The following is a 24695-nucleotide window of genomic DNA, read 5'->3' as shown; positions in this document are numbered from 1 at the left end:
TCAATTTTATGGCGCATAAATAAATTACAATGAATTTTAAACTGTTCTAGTAATACAATTATTTTCTCAGGATATTTGGCTCTCTGCGAAGGCCGGTAAACCAAGGTCATTATTTGGTACCAACTGATGATGATGACCATGAGGACAATGAAGACATTAATTTGGAATTGAAATCCATTGCTGCGTAAAACAAGAGTTTCCTCTGTTTAGTATGTAAGGTTTTCACAAGAGAACTTTATTTTTTTTAATATTCACGGGGTATTATCTTAAAAATCAATTGATATATACTGTATACAATATTTTAAGTTAAGGTAGAAAATATATTAGATAAGTTATTTTTATATGTATTGAAGGCAAATAGTAATAGATGTTAATCACCCTACAGTAGTCCACTACCCATATTTGTGAAACTTTCATGTCAACATTATTTTTATCCAATTTTTTATGGTGTTGAATGTGTTAATTTTAAGACTGAGTTCGTGAAAATAGATTTTAATATAATATTTCACATAATTGAGAACGTTTTTAGTTTTTTTATATGCAAATATATTAAATACTATTTAGAAACTTCTCTATCTTTCTTACTTGTGCTCACATACACAATCTATTTTGATAAAAAAAACTCTTTGTCTTACATGCCTTCAGAAGCCTACAATGAAATCTTTTTTAGTAAACGTATAGATATTTTTACCATTGTTTTAATTTTTGAAAATATTGTTACTCATTCTATGCAAAATGTTTGTGAATGGGTATAGTGCTTGACTTTTATTTATTTTTTATATAAAACTCCATCTGTTTACTGGATTCCTGTCACATTTAAAGTCAAGGTCTTACTTAGGAGAAAACTGAAATGGGTTTTCAAGAAAATGTCGTTATTGTCATTGAAAATTGGCAAGCAAATTTATTAAAGAAAGAAGTTTAGCTCAAGCTTTTAATTTCAATTACATTTTTTGTTTATGATTAGCATTTGAAAGAAATGCAGACATTTTTGTTTGCTGGAGCTGTAACCTGAATGGAATCAAGTGACATCCAGACTAATGGTAAGTGAAAATATTCTTTACAGTATATAAGTAGAAAGAAAAGATTTATGATGGTTACATTACACATCAACTGTAGCCTAATATTCTTTGCAAGAGGAACATCGGTACTGAGAAAGACAGATTCTTAAAAGTTATCACCATAGTAGAAAAGATTATATAAATTAGAAAGTGCGGGAGATACATCATGCTGTCTAGCAAAGTGAGAATGGATTTGCGATGCTTTTGAAATACGATAAGGAAATAAAAAAAAATCAATAGATATAGAAGTTGCAGGATGAAGACTAGTTGGAAGGCCCCGGAAATTATGAGAAATTGAAAGACAGGATCCAATGAGAATTCAGATAAAATGTGCACGAGAGAGGAAATTGGAGAGAGATCATTGCAAGTCAAGTCACACAGACAAAAGATGACATAATAGCATTTGTGATGATGATTTGCATAGTGTTTATTTGGATTTAGGACTTAGAGAAGTGATTAAGTTGTTTGATGGAATAAAAATTAAGGTTTATTAATTTTTCCAGATACTATGTATTTTCAATGTATGGGGAGACAAAAGTAAGTTTGAGCCTAGACTTCACTCCTCTTCCATCACATCATACTTTTCTATGACACCTTTCAGATATTTAATATTTATTATACATTTTAGACTTCAGTAACACATGTTCTTTGTTATCACTATTGAAGGCAATAGATTCTCATATTTATGTCTACTGTAAAGGCATGTTCATTGCTGGTGCTTCCAGTTTCAGATGCCAACTTCGCTAATGTCTGTGAAACACGTACTTAAATATAATTTTGATCAGTCTATCAAACATTCTCCATTTATAGTAGTTTGTAGATAATTTTTCACTTTTGTCCATGTACAGTACATAAGTGTGTGGGAGTTTATTTATTCATGGGTCTGTATTGTAGATGTAATTGCCTTTACACTAATGGTATACAGGTGTTCCACATTTCATTAAGAAAATCAATATGAACAAATATATGGTAATTAACACTAACAGCTTTGACATGTAAAAACTGAATATTTATGTGCTTTGATATGCTCTTTATTCCATACATTGTAATTTCTAGATATTGCTCTGCGGATATGATGCGGGATATATCCCTCTTGTTATGTTAATTGCATCAGTACTTGGAACTACATGGTGACCAGAAGTTAGATCTATTGTTTTCAGTGAAGCTCTTTTACCTGGTTATGGGATTCCAATCTTATCTTTATATACTGGAAACACTATTCATTGATACATGGTAATAAGACTTCATTATGATATCAAACTTCAGGAAAAAGATATTTGAATGACTGAAATATTACCCTGCATCTTTAAGGATTTCTCAAATATTGAGATAAATATGAAATTCATTGGCTTAGATAATAAAAACTTTTTATAATGTAGCAATCCTGTAATGAGTTTTGACCTCATGCATCATGCAGCTTCTTTCCAAAATACACAAATTATGAGGTAGATGATTGATAGCTGTTGATTGGCTCAAAGCAAGGGTGTGTATGCTTCATTAAATTGCAATACATGTACTGTCTTATCAGGTAAAAGACTGAGTTTGGGGATAAATATACCATTATGAAGGCTGTATATAGATAAAAACACTATTTTAATGTGATAATTATTACTCGTAATTCCAAAGGATCCATTTTAGTAAGGTACACCTTATGTTTTAGAAGTGTTTTGAAGCTGAAAATAAGTTTTGACTTTAATAAAAGTTACATTAGGTGATTTATAATGAGAATTATAGAATATAATTTTAATCTTTTTTATTTGTGTTTATGAAAGTAATTCTTATATACAGAAAATTGCCATCATAAATAAAGTTAAGTTTTTAGGGTCTGGTGAATATAGGCATTGTCGTAAATAAAATCTTGTGAGGTTTTCTCTTGAATTAAGTTCTATGGAGCTACTCTATTAAAAATTATAGTCCACTTAACTGTGCATGAAAAAATTTAACAGTGTTGTTTTACCTTAAAGAATTCCATGTGAATTTTGTGAGGTCAAATAAAGAATTTTCCACTATGTATACTGTAATTAATAAAGTTATTTGCAACTCATTTTATTACTAATAGACTCAGAAAGTTATGGTATTAAGTAAAGCTTGCTGTAGTACTAAATGAAATACTAATATAAATACATTTTAAAAAGAGCCAGTTAGCTGAAATTTATTTGATTTTCTAAAAATTCATTGTTTAATTGGTCTTTATCCAAAAATGTCAAGAATCAAGTCAAATGGGAAAATGTGTAGTCACTGTAACATCTAGTAATGTTCATTCTTACATATGCTGGAAAAATTCTTATTTTACCATTCTATTATATTTTATTGTTGTATTACATGAGATGTTTTTTACAGGATTTTCATTAGCATTACTGTGGAAGTATATTCTTACATTAATGTCAGTTTCTTGACCTTTATCCTATTTGAAGCAATAGTAGCTCGTATTACCTGTAATTTCAAAAGCTGTGGTTTCACTTGTCTACATTTTAACAACCAACAATATAAAATATAAAATACTAGAAGTAGGTTGAATGTCCCCAAAATAACCATCCACCCAACAAACTTGTACAATATGGGCTAAAACCTTAAGGAAATTCTCTTACGATATCATTCATTGCATAAAACAGCTGCAGTGCGTTCTCTTAGATATTAAGAACTAATGCACTAGACTACAACTTTCAATTTTTCAGTATAATACACTGTAGATATTTCATTAGAAATAATTTCCAAATACGATAGTTAAAATGAAATTATTGCATAAACAGTTTGTTCCTCGTAACTATAGCAGGGATTATATGTATGACATACCGTAGTTTAAAATATCCAAGAGCTGGTGGTAATTAAGGGATTTTGACGAAGGAAAAATCTATTTCTGGGCGAGGGACCTGTGTCGCCCAGTGAAATGCTCCTTAAAGCACCATTTCTAAGGTATCAATACTGCTAAATATACCAGAGAAAAAAGTTGCATGGAATGCCAGGAATATACCCAGCTCGCTCACCCTTATAGGGTGTCGGTATAATAACTTGGGCGTGTGAAACCACTACCAGAGGTCCCTTACCAATTAGACTTCTCCCTCCTCAACATCCCCCGTTACTATGAGGTGTCGTTCTCTACAGCTATGCCCCCCCCCCCCACCACCACTACCACTACCCAATTAAGATGAACTGTTTTTAAACCTAACATGATTAAGATGAACTGATTTAAAACCCAACATGATTAAGATAAACTAATTTATGGTATTGTACTTTAATAGAAGTGCTGAAAGATCATATGCAAAAGCCCCATAACTTATACCTTTTCCAGATTATTTCAAATAGTTTTTCTTTTAGTTCTTATAACAATATAATACTGTATTAGAATTTTTTATCACCATTGACTGATCACAGTACTTTTACTTATCACACTCTTTGTTTGCCTTATCAGCACAATTTTATGAACCATAAGTAGACTATAATAATTTTGCTAATTGTAGCATGTCCCCAGAAACAGGAAATCATGACACACACTACTTTAATGCATGAAACAAAACGCTAAATTAAGCTAGATTTCCGCAAGCCTAAGGAAAGCTATTACCTTTTGTAAGTGCCTACTTTGATATTTATTTTTTTATGTTTGTACATATTCTAAATATCTCAAAATATAGTCAGATTTTTATTTATAAGTAGATTTAAGCAATGGTTTTAAGATAATAGTAACATGGAAATAGTCTGCTAGATATCATATCACAAATATGTTAGTGACTAGAAAATTCAGTAATATTTGTGTGATTAGGCTGTATAAACTTCATTATAAATCATTATAATGACTCCGGTGCAACCCTTTTGTTATGGACTTATGGACGTTGTTTTTCCTGTTATTGATTGTAAAGAAGCACTATTTGAGAATGTCATCAGGACCTAAGTATGATTAGTACTGATATGCAACAAAAATGGTTATTTACCTTAAACTATATTTGATAGGAAGTATAAAAATTAGCAAAGAAGTGCACAAAATGTATTAAGTTTGCTTAAGAAAAATATGTTGGGTATTTCTATATTAATTTGAACTTTTACCATAAACTGTTCTTTACCAAAATTGCCAAATTCTGAATTGTGGACATAGTAACTTCCTTGAAACATAATATCATATTAAAAGTTATGTAATGTGCTCTTAAAGACTATCAAGATTATGAAGATTTAGATTAAATGGAAATTATTTAAAGCTAAAAGAAATCTTTCCTACCCTAACTAATTTTTTTCTAATGTTAGGTAAATAAAGGTAAATATTTCAATTTTACCTCGCTGTACCAATGTAACCCTCAGTAATATCTTGGCTACATCTGTTGATTTCATGAAAAATTATCATAGAGATGTGTCAGTAGGTTTTATATTTTTGCATTTTCTATCTGCCAAGTTTATAGAACAAATGCAGATTATCAAGTAAAACTTTTGAGTATTGTCATTTCAATTTTGCAACTTTTTCAATAAACATTGATATCTGAATTGGTTTATTCTTGTTCCCACGAGAAGTTGCACACTTTTATGATTTTCCTTTCAATAAATCATAAATGAGGAAGTTTCAGAAGAGAGGCTGCAAGTTCAGAATCTTGAGAAGCCTTGTTAAGCCACTGCTATAAGTTGTAATGTTGCTTATTATTTTTGAGATTTTGATCTGCATGGATACCAAGAACTCACCCGTAAATACTAGAACAGGAAATCCAAAACAACATGATATACCAAAGAAATATTGTCTTCCCTACCTTAGGGCAAGCATTATCAACGTACAAATCACTCACACTGTGTAAAATGGAAATTCAGTGATTCAGGCTCTTTTGGACAGCACTTCTAATGTTGAATTTGTCTATTACCCTCTGAGAACCATTACTACACATGCAGAAGACAACACTACTTGGGATGTTTTTTTACACCTAGAAGACATCTTCCTTCTGTCAGCCTCAGCGAGAAGAAGCAGATTGGTCAGCTCTTGCCTATTTGATTTTTTTTTTTCAAGAACACTGCCTAATGTTCTAACTTGAGTAAAGTCAGTTAGGGGGCAAGATTATTCATTTTTCAAATTCTAGTGCTAGGATTAGATAAATATACGGGTTAGAACCTCGACTGCTGAAACAGCCCCTTGGTAAACGAATGTGCCACAACTCAGTGCAAGGATGTACACAAATAGAAAACAGGTAACTAATGTTTTGCTTCATCCTTCTAAACAGGAGGATAAGGATGAGGAAAACACAAAGGAAGACCCTTACTGTGTTGAAGTATCTTTTTCATAGAGAAATTATTGCTGAGAAAATTCTAAAAAGTTGTTGAAGGTAAGTTCTGATTCTGTTTATTTATCCAAGTGCTTTGAGACCTCACTTCTAAGACAATTTAAACACCTTATTTTCCCATTTCATTTTGGATAGAATAGATAAATTGATATCTCCAATGAAGAGAGAGCCTGGTATTTCTGGTTCTTGTTTAGCATTGATGCCACCTATACCACAAAATTTTTCATATATATATATATATATATATATATATATATATATATATATATATATGTATACATACATACATACGTACATACATATATATTAAGAGGAGAGAAATATCAAGTGCTTCAATGGTTTGGCAGAGTCTGAAGTGCATAAATATTCATTTACTTCTTCCACTATTTTTGGTAATTTTTTGGATGTAAATTGCTCGAGGGTACCAGGACTCAAAGCAACGATTTGAGGTTACTTTCTAGGGATACCCAAATTTATGACTTAAAAGCCAATCCCTTCAACAGCCTTTTAATTGTCACCACAAAGTTTACAAAGTTTTCCATGGAAACTCCCTCGACAATTCTAGAGTTGAGTAAGAAAGAAGACTGAATGTTTTCAATAGACCTCTTCAAAACACCTTTAGCATCTTATTCACCTCAGTTCTATAAATACTTTCACATCATGAGTCAGAGGTTTTCTAATTCAAGTGCCCATTTTTTTTGTGTGGGGGGGGGGGGGCGTCTGAGGGCAGTTTCTCAAGTTCTATCCAACACTATTTCAAAATGGTAAATGGTTCTGGGACTAAGAGTTCTTTAATGCCTGAAGGATTTGCCATTTTTTTAACAATTCATTGGAAAGCATTGGGATCAGGAAATGAAGCTGCTCAGGTTACTAGAATGGTTGAAGACTTGATTTCTCTTAAAGGCCCTTATGGTTCCAACTCAGAAAATGAAGATCATTCAGCTACTGATGACATATGATCACGGAGTAACATTATTGATACCATAGACAATTCTACTTTTTTGCTAATTTGCTCCAAGCTGCCATTTCATTACAATCGCCAGTATCAACACATCTTTCCTGTGTTCCATTAAGTTAGAAGTTTCCATCTACTGTTAAGTAACAGGAATAAAGTTAAGATTTATTTAGTAATAGCATTAACATAATAGAGGGGCTAATTTACACTTTATGATTGCTTTCAGACACTGATTTTTTTTTTTCAATTAATGTTGGCGTATCCAGATATTTTTGTATCTTAAAATTTTCATCACCATAGCCTTTATATTAAAATGTAATTCTATTACTCAACCAATGATGACCTGATCAAGAGTCACGAATGATTTGAAATATATTAATGCCAAATAACATATGGAGAAACGTAAAAGCATTTTTCGTTATCATAAAAGCGGTCTGGAGCACAGTTTGTCCAAAGAGATGGTCTTCGGTTTTTAGATACCACTAAGATTTTCTCTATTCATTATAAATGTAAAGTAACATGCCCAAGTAATATATATATATATATATATACATATATATATATATATATATACATACATATATACTGTATATATATGTATTAAAAGGAAATAGCAATATATATATATATATATATACTGTATATATATATATATATATATACTGTATATATATATATATATATATATGTATATATATATATATATATACATATATATATATATATTAAAAAGAGAAATATCAATATATATACTGTATGTATGTATAAATATATATATATATATATATATATGTATATATATATATATATATATATCATACTTGTGAACAAAAACAAGTACACAACTATATACAGAGATAATGCACATCTACCCCATAGACCAAAAGACAAAATGTTAGATAAAATTGGTCATTTGGTGGAGCCAACACACTAAGAATAGCTTATAGTACTGTACTCTCCATGATAACCATTTCACTGAAATAAGGGCAATAATAATGGTTTTCCATAAGATTCAGTTTCAATCATTCTTGGATGTTGTTATTTTTTCTTTTCTTTCTATATATGTTTTCCACAAACTGGTGTCAAATTTATCAATATTTTCTCTAAGCTTGATTACATAAAATTTTTCCTTTGCTTTATGTCTAATGTGGCCTATTGCTTTATTTTCCTGACAAACCTTGTTTAATTTTCAAAGAACTGTTTGATAAATATTTCGCAAACATTATATTTTATTCATGGTGGCTATAACTTTTCATGAAGATGCTCCAATATCTCATATTGAAGTTCAGGTTGGTCTATTGATTGCATCTATAGCCTTCTATTATTATTATTATTATTATTATTATTATTATTATTATTATTATTATTATTATTATTATTATTATTATTATTATCACTATTTGCTAAGCTACATCCCTAGTAGGAAGAGAAAGATGCTATAAGCCCAAGGACTCCAACAGGATAAATGGTCCAGTGAGGAAAGGCAATAAACTACAAGAGATGTTTAAGAATAACAAGATTAAAATAAATCTTTCATAGATAAACTATAACACTTCAAAATAATAAGAGGAAGAGAATTAAGATAGAATTGTGTGCCAGAGTATACCCCAAAGACAGTGGACGACCATAGTAGAGAGGCTATGGTACTAACCAAGACTAGAGAACAATGGTTTGATTTTGGAGTGTCCTTCTCCTAGAAGAGCTTCTTAAAGAGTCTCTTCTAACCTTTCCAAGAGAAAAGTAGCCACTGAACAATTACAGTGCAGTAGTGAACCTCTTGAGAGAAGAAGACTTGTTTGGTAATTCCAGTGCTGTCAAGTGTATGAGGAAAGAGGAGAATGTGTAAAGAATAGGCCAGACTATTCTGTGTATGTGTCAGCAAAGATGAAATAAGCCGTAACCAGAGAGAAGGATCCAATGTAGCACTGTCTGGCCAGTTTAAGGACCCAAATAACTCTAGAGGTAGTGTCTCAACGGGTGGCTGGTGTCTTGGCCAACCTACTACCTAGCTTAAATATATATTGTATCTTGTGAAGACATATTTGCAGTCTATTCAATTATATTACTATCTATCTATTATTCAATCACAATTTATATAAATTTTCCTATTTCGAATTTTCGAGTGTCGAATGCTAGCTGGCAATCAACGATTGTTGCAAACGCTATTTCTTCTGTGCAGTTTTCTTCAATTCCATCTTCCAGTATAATAAATTTGTCTGGCATTTTACTTTTTGTTTGAAACCTGCCGTATCTATTTTGTCTCTTGCAATTACGAAGTATTCCTGTAGGCTTTATGTTTGTTCAGGAAACTCGTTTGTTATCTTCATATTTTTTTTCAGTTTTGCGTAAAAATGTTGCTCCTCTGGATAGTCCATATGACAAAGGATGGTCAAATTTTAATTTTCGAAGAGAACGGACCTTTTTCTATAGAAAAGGGTGGTTTTTCTTAGGTTACATTACCCTGTAATACAGTACAATAATACCATGTAATAGGAATTTCAGTGATTTAATGCACATAATCACATTTTCACCGAAAAACATTAATTTATGTCTTTGTCCTAAATAGCTTTGTGGCAAATTACAAACTGTTTAATCAGGGTAATCATTTTTCTAATCTTCAGAAATAAATCTTGGTTTTCTTTTACTTATAGTAGGATATATATCATACGAATATAGGATAGAAAATAATAAGAATTTATTATGAATACACGTAAATAAACAAATTAAAAAAAACAGGTGAAAAAAATAATATCTCTAACATTACGAAAATGTATAGTCTAATCTTACAATGTTTACTGTTTGTAGTTTTTCTATCTTTGGTGTATTGTTCTTTGAACTCGGTAAGTACTCGTTTCGAATTTTCCAATTATTAAGTACACAGACGAAAAACTAAATTGAGAAGAAGCTTTGGAGGTGTATGATCAAATGTATAGTACCCTGTCAGAAACTCAGAAGCCATTTGTAACCTCTAATATGATGACAGGCTAAGTCAACTAAGGGGGTTCCTGATTCCTTGTTGACAACTCTACGATTATGGCTTCGTTAAAACCGGGAAAATTATAAGGTTAGTGCAAATTTATCATCGTTAGTTATATATCTCCTACTCGGTCATTACCAATTTAAGATTTCAATGGCTATTGTTAGTGCTCTTAATTAGCCTATGTTACTTGCAGTAACATAGACCTGTTAAGCAGATTAAAGTTGTTTTTTACTAGGAAAAGTTTGCCCGACCGTAAGTACAGTATTACCAATTTTGCTGCGTTGATAAAGGTAGTATGGTGTAAATTTAGGTATTTGAAGGTGTTTGATGATGATTTCCATCGGAAATCCATAGTTTTCGGTAATGGGGGTGGTTTACTGTAACTGAAAACCTATGGTATTGCGCTAGATATCGTCATCAATTACATTCGAAAACACCTTAAAATATACTGAATACCAGTCTAATTGTATGATATTTAAATTAAAATTTTTTTTTAAGTGTTTTGTTTCCACCAGTTATCATCATAAGAAGCCAGTAATAAAAAGTCAACGTAATGAAAACTGAGTAGGCCTACTAATAATGAAACACGGTAAAACACTGGAGCTTATGTTTGCCATGACGGTAAATATACGATACTTTAATTAGAAGCAAAAGTGGAATTTGCTATAAGAAATAAAAAATTGTTGGCTAGCTTGTTATTTCTATATGTTTAATAGGGGCATAGGCATGATAACTTATGTATCGGGCTAATAAAAGGCGAAGTATGTTTTTCATTCCAAGTCCATTGTTTTCATCTGATCAGTTGGTTCTGATCAGTTTGGGGAGCTTTCTGTGTTTTTGCAGTGACGTATCTGTCGGGTGGTATTTTTAAACCAATTAACAGCTTACATGTAGTTATTCATAAGTTCCCGGATGTTGCTCTACAACAACCATTTTTTTTTCCACCCTACCCTTCAGTTTCAACTTCACCACCATCACATAAAGACATCTCCAAGAGGGAACTTGAGAGAATTACAATCTATTTTGAAATTTCATTTATGTCAGTATTTGATCATGATGGAAATGCTCTCCGTTCAGTGTATAGCTATTATTACTCGTGTGAAATTAAAAAAAATAACTGCGAAATAATGATGCATATTTTTTTAAAAGCTCATTTTGGTATCCCTCAAAGGTTAAAGTGTCCCAAGTGCAATTCTGACTTAGTTTTTAGGGAAGATTAGCACATTTTGTACCTCAACACTTGTGTAAAGATTGCCAAAAAAAAAAAAAAAAAAAAAAGACAGTTATCAAGCATATGGTGAGGAATTACTTGTGATTTACTTTATCATAATGTAAGGATTTATTTTTTATTTGCTTTTAGTTTGTGACCTGGGAAGGGGGTCCAGGGGCTCCCCCCCTGCTAAGGGTTGTGACCTGTGAACTACTAGGTTAGGTTAGGTGGGTTTGTTAGGTTTTGTAGCCTTTTTCAAATCTCAAAACTGTTAAATAATCCCGTTTTGTCCTGTTTTCGGGCACCCAAATTTGTAGCCAAATACATGTACCATTATATTCTTCCAACTGGTTATCTTGTGTTTATTTAGCATTTCTGACCAATATTGTTGCTGCAAATCACTCATTTATGACATTTCCCCACCCAAAAAACCCTGGTTTCCTATTGGTGTCCCCCATAATTGTCTTTGTATATGGGGGTTCTAAAACTCATGAACTGGTGGTTTTCCCCAATAACCAAGGTTAGAAATGCATAAAACACAAGATAGTGAATAGGAAAAATATATGGGTCATGTATTTGGCTAGAAATTAAAGTATCGTATTTACCAATGATTTATTATTGGGAATTGGATTTGCCCATTTTCCACCCTTACTCGAAGCAGGCCTCGTCGGCGGCATCAGACCTGTCTCCCCAGCTAGACTCATCTTGCCCAGCAGATTTGTCACGCAATTCCCATTTTGCTCCAATGTTGTGGCAAGCGGAACACATTTCGCTATGCGTATTAGTCCAATGGGCTAGTATTTTTATGTTAATTATCAAGTATTCAAACTTAGAATTTGATTACCTCACTAATTGTTACTCGGCAATTCATGGTAATGAGTTTGAACGAATGTAGGCTACTGGTTATGATTTACTGAAAAAAGCTGATTAAAATTGTTTGGAAAAAATTGTGTTGATTTAGAATAAAACCAACAAGGGAAGATGAAAAATATTTTTTTAATCTAGACATATTTTCAGAATCATCCTTTTGAAACTTCTATGTAAATTATACTTTCTTTGTAGCTGAATACATGAATTATACATTTTTTCAACAAGGTATTTTGTAGCCAAATACATGAATTATATATTTTTCTAACTGGTTATCTTGTGGTTTATCAATTTTTTTACCATTATTTATTGGGGCAAACCATACATTAATGTTTTTCCCACCCCCTAGATCAACATAATCACATGGGAAATTGCAGGGTTTTGGGTGGAACACTGAAAACAATAGGTTTACACTAAAAATGAGAATGGTCAGAATTGCATTAAAAACAATGGGTGTACTATATATGGAGTTGGTAGGGACGAGCATAAACTTCCTTTCCTGTCAAACTGATTTTCTTTATTGGCGGAAAAGGTTGTTCTTGTATGAAATATGATTTGTAACTGGAATATAAACCTACACTATTTATTAGAAGTATTCAGCGAAGCTGAAAGGACAAACCATTAAAATTTAGCTAGGGTTAACTACCCATCCTGCTAGTTAGCTCGCCACCCCCTTCACTCACACAACTGTGACTGTGATTCACTTTACTTTTGGCTTGGAGGGTAAGCGGTTGTTGCCGCTTTTCCTCCTCGCCTATTTTGGACTGCCATTAATCATTGTCTTTTTGACTTACGTTTTTCTACTTCTATATATAGTATATGGAAACATTCTTAATGTTTTTATAAATATGTTATAGCTTTCCTTACAGTGTATGGTGCTGTTTGTGTGATACCATGATATACGGCAGGTTCTCAACAACGGAGAACCTATCCTCCTTGGACATCGGTCATCCTGTTGACGGATAGCCTTCTGTGTAACTCTGCTGCTGCCGCAGGGGTGTTGCCATCGTCTTCCCCTCTACGTGGAATTTGCTGGGGGAAGGGAGTGCAGCCTTCTCAAAGCTTGACATCGGTCTTGCTCTTTTTGAAGGTCATCACCGCTCACTTTTCATGGGCTGCTGCCAATCTACTCTGTGAGAGGAGCACCTTTCCTGTCCGCGGGTTAGGTTGCGCTTCCTAATGGTTTCTTCATTAATTTTAGGTAGTAGGTTGGCCTTGGCACTAGCCACCTGTTGAGATACTACCGCTAGAGAGTTATGGGGTCCTTTGACTGGCCAGACAGTATATTGAATCTTTCTCTCTGGATACGGTTCACTTTCCATTTGCTACACATACACCGTATAGTCTGGCATATTCTTTAGATTCTTCTCTGTCCTCATACACCTGACAACACTGAGATTATGAAATAATTCTTCTTCACCAAAGGGGCTGCCTTCTGCACTGTAATTGTTCAGTGGCCACTTTGCTCCTGGTATGGGTAGAAGAGACTCTTCAGCTATGGTAAGCAGCTCTTCTAGGAGAAGAATGCTCCAAAATCAAACCATTGTTCTCTAGTCTTGGGTAGTGCCATAACCTCTGTATCATGGTCTTCCACTGTCTTGGTTTAGAGTTCTCTTGCTTGAGGGTACACTCGGGCACACTATTGTATCTAATTTCTCTTCATCTTGTTTTGTTATTAAGTTTTTTTTTATAGTTTTTTTTTTTTTTAGAATACATTTATTTTAATCTTGTAACTGTTCTTAGAATATTTTATTTTTTCTTGTCTCTTTTCCTCACTGGGCTATTTTCCCTGTTTGGGCCCCTGGGCTTATAGCATCCTGCTTTTCCAACTTGGGTTGTAGCTTAGCAAGTAATAATAATAATAATTAAGTGAAATTATAATTGTTTGTAATTTAACTTTCAACTTTTCAGCTTCATCTCCGTGGTGAACCCCCTTCCTGGCGGAGGGTCAAATGGTTCTCCCATGTAGTGAATATTCTTGCTTGAATTAATTGTAATTCTTGTTTTGTTACGGTTTGTACACTGCCACTCTCCTCCCGTCGATGTCGGCCGGGAAGGGAGTGCGCAGTCCTTATTTTGTGTCTGTTCTCTCGGTAGACCTCCTCTCAAAGTTGTTATTGTTACATAATTTATTTTTTGTTCCTTAACTGAAATACAAACCACGCTAAGTATTAGGGGTTATACTTTCGGCGTAGCTGAAATGACGAGCCATTAAAATTTAGCGAGGGTTAACTACCCACACTGCTTATTAGGGGGGTTAGCTTGCTACCAATCCCGTTCACACACCTGTGATTTAACTCACTTTACTTTTGGCTCGGATGGAGAGCGGTTGTTTCTGCTCTTCCTCCTCGCCTATTCTGGACTGCCATTAATTTTTGTCTTTCAACTTACTTTTTCTTATACAGTGGTACCTCTACATACGAATTTAATCTGTTCCAGAACCAACTTCGGATGTAGAAAATGTTCGGATGTAGAAACGAATTTTCCCATAAGAATACATTGAAATAGGATTAATCCGTGGTTGAGCCCAAAAACCTATGATAACTTCTTAATAAACTACTACACATAATTTTCCCATGAGAATAATGAACACTAAATTAGATAATAGACATGTAAATAAGAAGAATTAGCAAAAAATGATAAATAAGAAATGGGATTTAGCGTCACTTTACCTTAGAAACTCCAGCGCAGGTGTTGTTAGTCTTGCTACGCAGAGAGGAGACAGACGGGCGGCGAGGAGGTAGAGAGGTTAACTACGATAAACGTACACTACCGTAACTTCTTCTAACTTACACTAAGTGAACTTTAACATAACTTAGCTTATTTTTTTTTTATTTTTATATTTTATATTTTTTTTTACATTTTCTTTTTTTCTTTTTGATGATTACGTAATTTTAATCGCTATCACTCTCTACATTTAAAATTGACTGAATTTCTTTTGCTTCACTCTTTTCCGTTTTCTTTGTTTCACTTTCTTCCGCTTCACTCTTTGCCGTTTTCTTCGAATCACTTACATCCTCTTCATCGCGAGTTCGCTTCGCAGTTTTTTTAAAGAAAGTATCGATAGATAATTGCTTGGTACGGCTTTTCAGAATGTTTCGAAAGTGAGTTAGGCAAACATCATCGAATTGAGAAACTACACACCAAACCTGCAATTTCTTTGGATGGTATTTGTCGATGAAGTCGACCACGTCTTGATATTTTCCTAACACCTCTTTTATTTGCGCCGAACCTAACACATGTTCTACCTCCTCGCTCCCTTCCTCGTCATCACTCATGTGCTCCGACATAGCATGGAGTTCCTTGAGCTCATCCGTGGTAAGTTCGTCGTGATGTTCGGCGACGAGTTCCGTAACGTCATCTGCGTTGACCTCTAGACCCATGGACTTGCCAAGGGAGACGATTTCCTCTACGGCTTCCGCTGCACCGACCACGGGATCAGGTTCGGGGTCAAAACCTTCAAAATCTCGGGAAGAAACTGCATCAGGCCACAGCTTCTTCCAGGCAGAATTGAGGGTCCGTCGAGTTAATCCCACCCAAGCCTGATCTATGATCTTCAAGCAGTGCACGATGTTGAAGTGGCCCCTCCAAAATTCACGCAAAGTTAAGTTGGTGCTTTGCGTGACATTAAAGCACTGCTTAAATAAGTGCTTGGTGTACAGCTTCTTAAAATTAGAGATGACTTGCTGGTCCATGGGCTGGAGGATAGAGGTGGTATTCGGTGGAAGATACAGCACCTTTATGAACTTGAATTCATCGAAGATATCATCTTCAAGTCCGGGGGGGGCGGGGGGTGAGCGGGTGCATTGTCAAGGCATAGCAGGCACTTTAAAGGCAATTTCTGTTCATGAAGATACTTCTTCACAGAAGGGCCGAAAACTTGGTTAACCCATTGCACAAAGAATTGCCTAGTGACCCAGGCCTTCGAGTTGGATTGCCAGAAAACATGAAGCTGATCCTTATCGACGTTGTGTGCTTTAAAGGCCCTAGGGTTCTCTGAATGGTAAACCAGTAAGGGCTTGACTTTAAAGTCCCCGCTAGCGTTGGCACATAGGGCAAGAGTCAACCGATCCTTCATTGGCTCATGCCCAGGCAATTTCTTCTCTTCGGCAGTGATGTAGGTTCGACTCGGCATCTTCTTCCAAAACAGCCCGGTTTCATCACAATTAAACACCTGCTGCTCTACGTAGCCTTCTTCCTGCATGATATTTTCGAAGTTCTTGACAAAGTCAGCTGCAGCCTTTGTGTCCGCACTAGCAGCCTCTCCGTGGCGAACAACTGAATGAATCCCGGACCGTTTCTTAAATTTCTCGAACCAGCCACGAGATGCCTTGAAATCATCTGAGGAAGGCTCGGTTGAACTCTCCCCAGCATCACCCCCAGAGCTCTCCTCCTTTAAGTCCGTAAAGATGGCGTGCGCCTTCTCGCAGATAACGGTCTCGGTGATGGTGTCGCCAACGATCTCTCTATCCTTAATCCACACTAGTAGAAGTCGTTCCATCTCTTCTATGATAGGGGTACGGCGTTTGGAAATTATGGTGATCCCCTTAGAAGGTTTCACTGCTTTAATAGCTTCCTTCTGTTTAAGGATTGTCGAGATCGTCGACATATTACGGCCATACTGTTTAGCAAGTTCACTCACGCGGACGCCACGCTCATGTTTTTCAATAATTTCCTGCTTAATTTCTAAAGAAAGCATTTCATTCTTCCTTTTCTCACCACTTCCACTACCACTGGCAAAACTAAGCCTTTTAGGACCCATACTTTACGTAAATTACCGTTAAAGGATGCACATAAAAAATCACGATTAAAACAGAGTTAATAGCAGAACGCACAGAGCACAACCGCAAGAAGCCGACGAGAACAGAGGACTGACACAAGACCCGCTAATTGAGCGTCCCTCCGAGGTCGATGTGCTGCCCTCTATCGGCGGAAATAAAAAACACTTCAGGCGCTATGAGCACCGACTACGTGTACGAGTATTGTTTACTTCGGGTGTCGAAAAAAACATTCTGGTGTAGAGTTGGAACATGTTCGAATTGTACTTCGCGTGTCGAAAAATTCGGATACAACCGTACGACGAAAATTGCTTACTTCGTGTGTCGAAATAAAATTCGGGTGTAGAGTCAAAATTTTACTTCGGATGTAGATACGTTCGTGTGTAGAGGTTCCACTGTATTTGTATATATGTGAAAACATTCTTAATGTTTATGTATATATATGTGTATAGCAATGTGGTAAGTTTCCTTTTCAGTGTTTGTGCTGTGCGTGTGATACATATACGACACGACACTTGCGCAAGGCCAGGACACTTTCACTTCGTGGGGAATGACCTCTCCCCACCTGGTCCATCGGTCTTCCCGTCGGCATATAACCATTGACTCGGCCGCCGCAGGGGAATGGTCATCGCCTGGACCCTCCTCATTCAACTATTGTCTTCGCCTTTTCCCTTTTCCTACGGGAAACGTGGATTACTGAGCGAAGGGGATGTGGCCTCTCTCAGATTGACTACAGTCTGTCTCTTCTCAAGGTCGTTCACCTTTCAACAACAGTGTACTAATGGGAAGAGCTTCTTTCCCGTTCGCGGGTTAGGTTGCGCTTCCGATTGTTTGTCTCAATTATTTTTAGTGAAATTATAATTGTAATTTTAACTTTTCATCTTTTTTCCGTGGGGAACACTTTCCTTCGGAGGATCAGTGGTTCTCACTATTAGTGAATATTCTCAGCTGATTTAAATAATTGTAATTCTGGTTTTTGTTACAGTTACTCCGCTCCTCCTTCTCCCGTTGATGTCGACTGGGGAAGGGAGGGCGCAATACTTATTTTTATGTTGTTCCCTCGGGGATCCTCTTCGGAGTTCCTCCCTAGGGAATTTTCTGTTAAATAATTAATTTTATTTAAGAGTGCCAACGAAGTAGAGCTGATCTGTTCATGCCTGGGGAATCTTCTGTCACTGCCGTCCCTCAGAGGACGTCATCCCTTCTCTAGGTAAAGTACGCCCGTGACAACATGACCAGCACTTCAGATCATCTTAGAACACTAACCAGGAGTTTCGCCTCCAGGGGTTGGACGACTTTCCCTTCTGAGGGAAAGTTTCCTTCTCAGGTGTGGGGTGGTTTCTCCCTCCCGAGGGAGAACTTCTCACATCTTAATAAATTCATCGTCTCCGACTGCTGTTGCTGCCTTCACCCAGACTACTCTCCCCCCTAGCTGAGTCTCTCTTCCTTCAGGGGCGGAGCACAGTCTTAGGCAAGTCTTTCCTACGAAGTGTTCATCTCTCTTGTTCGCGAGAGAGGCCACTCATAGAGACTCCTCTTCGGAGGATCGTACTGTTGAAGGTCAGCTTGCTGATCCACCGGCCCTCATGGACGTCATCATGGGCGTCATACCTTCTCTCAGAAGTACGCCCGTGGTAACACCTGATCAGTACTTCATCTTCGAGGAAGGTTGTTTCCCCCTTCCAAGGGAGAACTGCCTGCATTTTAATCACTTCACAGACACCGACTGATGTTACTGTCTTCGCCTAGACAACACTCCCCCCCTTGCTGAGTCTCTCTTCCTTCGGGGCCGGAGAATAGTCTTAGGCAAGTCTCTCCTGAAGTGATCCCCTCTCTCATGAGGGGGGCCACTCATAGAGACTCCTCTTCGGAGGATCGCTACTGCTAAGGTCAGCTTGCTGGTCCATCGGCCCTCATGGGCGTCATCAGTTCCTGATCGTCCTACCAGCAGACCTACCAGTGCAACCTTGCGCTGCAGCTTAGTCCGTGAACTTTGGTCCAGGACTCTTCTATGGACCTTTCACGGTTGCCATCGGGGGATGTTCGCCCTTCCAAAGGGCACATCCCAGTTCCTGATCGTCTTGCCAGCTGACCTGCCAACCTACCAACGCAACCTTACGCTGCAGTTAGTCCTTGGACTTCGGTCCTGGACTCTTCCAGGGACCTTTCACGGTCGCCATCAATGGATGTTTGAGGGCTCATCCCAGTTTCTGGTCGTCCTGCCAGCTGACCTGCTGACCTACCATCGCTACCTTGTGCTACAGTTAGTCCTTGGACTTCGGTCCTGGACTCTTCTGTAGATCATTCCTGCAGCTGTGCGCCAGCTCTTTCCTGCACCTGCGCGCCAGCGCTTTCCTCCCGCGCTCATGCGCGCCAGCATTATCATGCGCACCATTGCTTCCGCGTGCACCCGCAGTCTTCCGCGCGCATTAGCACCAACAGTCTTCCGCGCGCATTAGCACCAACAGTCTTTCGCGCACGCTAGCACCAACAGTCTTTCGCGCGCGTTAGCACCAACAGTCTTCCACGCGCGCGCACCAGCAGTCTTCCGCGCGCGCGCACCAGCAGTCTTCCGCGCGCGCGCCAATGGGCTTCCGCATGCCCAGCAATAGGCTTCCGCGTGCCCAGCAATGGGCTTCCGCGTGCCCACCAATGGGCTTCCGCGCGCGCCAATGCACCCGCCCTTCCGCAACCAGTCACATGCTTCGCTGCATTCTAGGGAGACTGCACAAAAACTACATAGTGCCTTACTACGCGCCAGCGCTCACCTGCGCTCTCACATCCAGCACCCTCCTGACTTGCGGTCGCCAATGCGCCAACTCTTCACAAAGAGCCAGCGCTTGCCTGTTCACCAGCGCTCTTCCTCGCTTTCCTGCGTAGTTGCGGTCTCAGATCCAATTCGTCCACTCTTGCCAAAGAGCCAGTGCTCGCAGATCCAATGCGCCAGCGTTCACCTGAGCACCAGCGCTTGCCTGCTCTCCAGCGCTCTTCTACTCATTCACCGGAAACTGCGCTTCAGCAGAAACTTAGCACCAGCATCATCCTGTGTGCCATCGCTCCAGTACTCTCCTGCACACTCACGCAATAGGCAGAATAAAAGGAATAAGACTTTTTGGACAGGTCACCATTGCTCCATTCCTCTCCCCGCAAACGCATAACATGGCTGCCGGGAAAAGAGGAAAGAGGCTTCACAGAAGGATTCAAGATCCCGAAGATTCCATCTTCCAAGGGGAATCAAAACGGGGAATCCTTGGTCCCTGTCTCTTCTGAAGTTTCTTTTTCCTTGACAGACCACCGTCAGCAAACAAGAAAGCATCAACAGACTGATCTCTAGATCACTAGTTGCTGATGGCTAGTTCACGGTTTGCTGATCGCTAGCTTGCCGATCACCAGATCACCAATTGCTAGCTCAGCTCTGATCATTGACCTATAGTCCTTCCTATGACTAACGATCTCCGATTGCTAGCGTTCCAATCACTGATTGCTAGTCAATAGCCAGTCATCAGCTTGCTGATCACTAGATCACCGATGGGCAGCTCATCTTTTTTCGATCATAGAACTCAGCTCGCTGATCTTTGACCAGCCCATCGTCAGCTTGCTGATATCTGACTAACAGGAGGGACCATAGTCAGCTTGCTGATCTCTGACCAACCAGGAGGGACCATAGTCAGCTTGCTGATCTCTAGCTCACCGATCACCGGTCCGCGATCGATCGCTGATCATCAATGGCTTACCATCACCAACTGACTATTATTAAACCATTCTGCTGTCTCTCAGGGCTCTCAAAACAGATTACCAACTCATTTATCGCCAACTTACCTTGGCTGACTGACCAGACAGTCTTCACCTGCCTGTCAGTTACCATCCTCGGCTCACGGACCGCCGATTCATCGATCATCGTCAATTCGCCAGCAGTTCGTGACTCGGACTTACTAGTCAGCCTCTGCTCGTAGTTCCCTAGATCAGAAGGTATACAACATACTTCTCGCTACTGGCCGTTCGCCATGACACTAAAGTGATCGGCAAACGATCGACAACCCTCATCAACGGTTTGTCGACAGGGACTACTTGCGAGCACTCTCCAACTGCACAGTAACCACGATACCCAACCGTTAACCATTGATTAACATTCGCCATATTGATTCTATTCTAAGGAATAGCATCAATCCCATCAGGATGCATGGTAGTGTTAAGTGTTGCCTTTCTTCTGTTAGTTAAAGAAATTCTCTCTCATGGAAGAATCTTTACACAGGGTATCGCGTCTGATCCTTTATGTCACAAGACAAGACTCCAGCGTCAACAATCTTCCATGCAAAAGGATCCGCAAGGACCTGTCCCTTTGGGTCGATGTCCACACCATGTTGGAGTTCGAACAAGGGCTAAGACCTCAGGTCTTCCTTTGCACACTGGACCTAAAGGACACATACTTCCAGGCCCAAACCATCCATCTAGAAAGGTTGGAAGATTCAGTCTTGACAAACTACTTCCCTTCCAGAAGACTGGTGTATCTGGGAATGATTCTAGACACCAATCTCCAGAAAACTTTCTCAAAACGAGAAGAACTCCCATCCCAGTGACTTGAGTCTGATTGGAATCAGGCCCTCAATCCCCCAGACATTCTGACTCCCATGGAACCAGAAGTTTGGACGAACCTCAAGGGATGGGTGTCAGTCGAGAATCTACAGAGTGGTATAACCTTCTCATCCTTCCCCACCCCTCGGGCTTGATGCTGCGCTTAGAACACATCAAAAGAAGAGAGGAGGGATCATGGTGCTGCACCACACGACCTTAGCCCTCTGGACAGAGTCCAAAAGTACCTTCACTTAAATCTCTTAAGAGATGAAGGCCAACTTTCCGTTCCTTCAGCAGCCTCATCAGTTCCTAACAGACCACTTGGTGATGTGATGGGCGACAATACCGCACACCACATAGAGGCTCACATCGGCAAGCAAGAAGGAACTTACTCGTAGCCTCTTCCCATCTAACAGTATAAACACTAAGATGGGCCAAAGTCCGTTCTGTGCCACTATCAGCCCGCTTCATTCCAGACTAGAGGAATGTGCTCGCCGACAATCTGCACAGCATCTCAGATAAGGTATACCGAATGGTTTTTGGATCACCTTGTAGCCGACAAAGTCCGGACTTTACGGGGTCCTCCAACTAGAGATCTGTTCGCAACGCTCCTGAACCTCAGGCTTCCGTTGCTCCCCAGCCCTAGACCCCAAGGCTCTCTGGCGAAAAAACAGGCCAACAACGGTGGGTACAACAATGACGTTTACGTCTCGTCCATGTTTTGTCTGGAGAAGGACACTCAAGAAGGCTAGAACATCGGTCAGCCTCTCAAGGACTCTCATAGCTCTGCTATGGCATTACACAGAATGGTATCCAAACCTTTTGCAGCTCCTGATAGAGTCTCCAAGAGAACCCTCTCTACATCACAGACAACCCACTTCGACACCCACCACAAGCTATAGCTTCACTATGATTGTACACCTGGAGACTACCTAGTACCTCCTCTCCCACAGAGGCTTTTTACAATAAGTTGCAAAAAGGTTGTCTAGATATCTGAGGAATTCCTCAGCATCAGTCTACTAGGCAGTATAACGTCTTGTGTGGTTGATGTCATGTGACAGTGTCTCTCTCCACTCGATACATCTATTCCAGCACTAACGGAATCCTCGAGTATATGCAAGAAGAAAAGCCCCCTATTCAGTTTCAACAGGTAAAGATGATCACTCAACCTTGATCCTTCACCTTCAAACTGAAAGGAAGGGACATCCTCTCATCGCTAGATCTTTCCTAACTCATACGGACTTACAACTTGCCTTTCTCTAGTCGGAATTGAGACCTTCCTCTCAGAACATGGTTCAAATTCTATGGTCTCTTAAGAGACCTCCTTATGTTCCACTTCACCAGGCAACAAATTTTCACCTGGTTTAAGAAGACAGTGTTCCTACACACTCTGACAGCAGCCATACGAGTCAAGGAACTTCATGGTCTCTCTTTCGACATCGCCCATTAATGAGAAGAGCGAAAGGCAATGTTCAGTTTCATCCCCGAGTATGTCGCCAGATACAGTCTCCGTAGGTGACGGATCCTACACAAGTCTCCACTTAGTAACGGGTGAGGTATGAGACTCTACCTTAGGAGAACGGCAACAGCCCACCCGGGTCCCTTCTCTTGTCATCAGCACTGGGAGAGAATAAAGGAGGCTCACCAAAACATCATCTCAACATGACGACTCATGATGTCAGGGGCATAGCTATGCCCCTGGTCCTTCTAAGCAGATTACTCTGTGACGCAGGTTTTACAAGAAAGGATGTGAATGCTCCAGGTGACTTTCACAACCTTTCTTGTGTAAGACGTGACCCACAGGAACTTGATACGATCTCTATCGGTCTGGTGGTGGCTGCACAACAGCGGGTTGTATACCTCAAGCTCCTTATTGGACAAGCAGCAGAAGGTTGAAGGCACTGTTACCTAGTTTTAGTCTGCGTGACTGAAAAGATTTTACTGGCTCTTATTCTTTTCTTCTTCCTACCCTCTCGTGGGGAAAGCAGCATCCTGGGTTCTCTGCATAAGCTGACCTCAAACCACTGCAGGTAAACTATGCTCCCTTGTGTACCTAGTATTATGCTAATATTGTTGCGTCCCCATACCCTGGCGAGGTGGTATTGGGAAAGTCTTGGTTACATCATTTTTTTCCTACAATAGACTCTGAATAACTTTACCTAGACAGTCCCACTTCTGCATGTCTCAACACACAGCTTGCGTAGGCTGCGGACCTTGCGTAGTAAGGTTTTAGTGAGGGCAGGGACTCCTTATTTTTGAGTACTAGTATACTGTACTCAGATAAGGAGCCCCCGGGTAAAGCCAAAAGCCAGATTGACAGGGACGTCCACCCTTCCTAATGGGTGAGTCACCCCTAATAAATAGCATAGTTTGTATTCCAGTTACAGAACAAATGACAAATTTGTAGATAATTTGTATTTTTCCTAACTATACAAACCTTAGCTATTTATACAAACTTGTCCGCCAGCCCTATCCCCTTTGAAGTCCTACCTCCAAGCAAAGAGCTAAATCACAGGTGTGTGAGCGGGAGTGGTACCTACCCCCGCTAACCAGCGGTGTGGGTAGTTAACCCTCGCTAAATTTTAATGGCTCGTCATTTCAGCTCCGTTGAAAGTATAACCCGTAATAAATAGCCAAGGTTTGTATAGTTAGGAAAAATACAAATTATCTGCGAATTTGTCATTTTTACCTTGTTTTGAGCATTGTTTTCCTGTCTGGTCTTCAGCTGTTGATTCTCATCTTAATTTGTTGGACAGGAACTTACAGTCTATAAATTTCTTATTCCTGATCTAGATATTAATCTCTGGCATTGTCGTTCAAATAGTTCTTTATGCATGTTGCATACTGTAAGATTTTTATAATTCTGACCATCCTTTACATTCAGATCTTCCTGGACATTTTCATCCTGTTCGTAATACTAGGTATGCAGTTAATTCTAATAGACCTTTTCCATCATGAGGCTCAATACTACACAGTACTCTAGAAGTCTTATTCCAGCTGTGACCAAGTTGTGGAATGATCTTCCTAAT

General features: G+C 38.6%; 2 protein-coding genes across 5 annotated transcripts in view; both read left to right on the top strand.

The window, feature by feature from the left end:
* The window catches only part of LOC137646091 (copper-transporting ATPase 1-like), a 36096-nt gene extending 33346 nt beyond the window's left edge, over nt 1-2750 (top strand). The window contains exon 16 of the mRNA XM_068379280.1: nt 71-2750. Coding sequence (XP_068235381.1) covers nt 71-99 — 29 coding nt within the window. The 3' untranslated portion in view covers nt 100-2750. The remainder of the gene's footprint in view (nt 1-70) is intronic.
* The window catches only part of LOC137646092 (myosin-VIIa-like), a 466088-nt gene that overhangs the window by 246742 nt on the left and 194651 nt on the right, over nt 1-24695 (top strand). The window lies entirely within an intron of this gene.

The sequence above is a fragment of the Palaemon carinicauda genome, chromosome 8 (genome assembly GCF_036898095.1).
Source record: "Palaemon carinicauda isolate YSFRI2023 chromosome 8, ASM3689809v2, whole genome shotgun sequence".
Lineage (NCBI taxonomy): Eukaryota > Metazoa > Arthropoda > Malacostraca > Decapoda > Palaemonidae > Palaemon > Palaemon carinicauda.
This window is presented reverse-complemented; position numbering and strand designations above follow the sequence as displayed.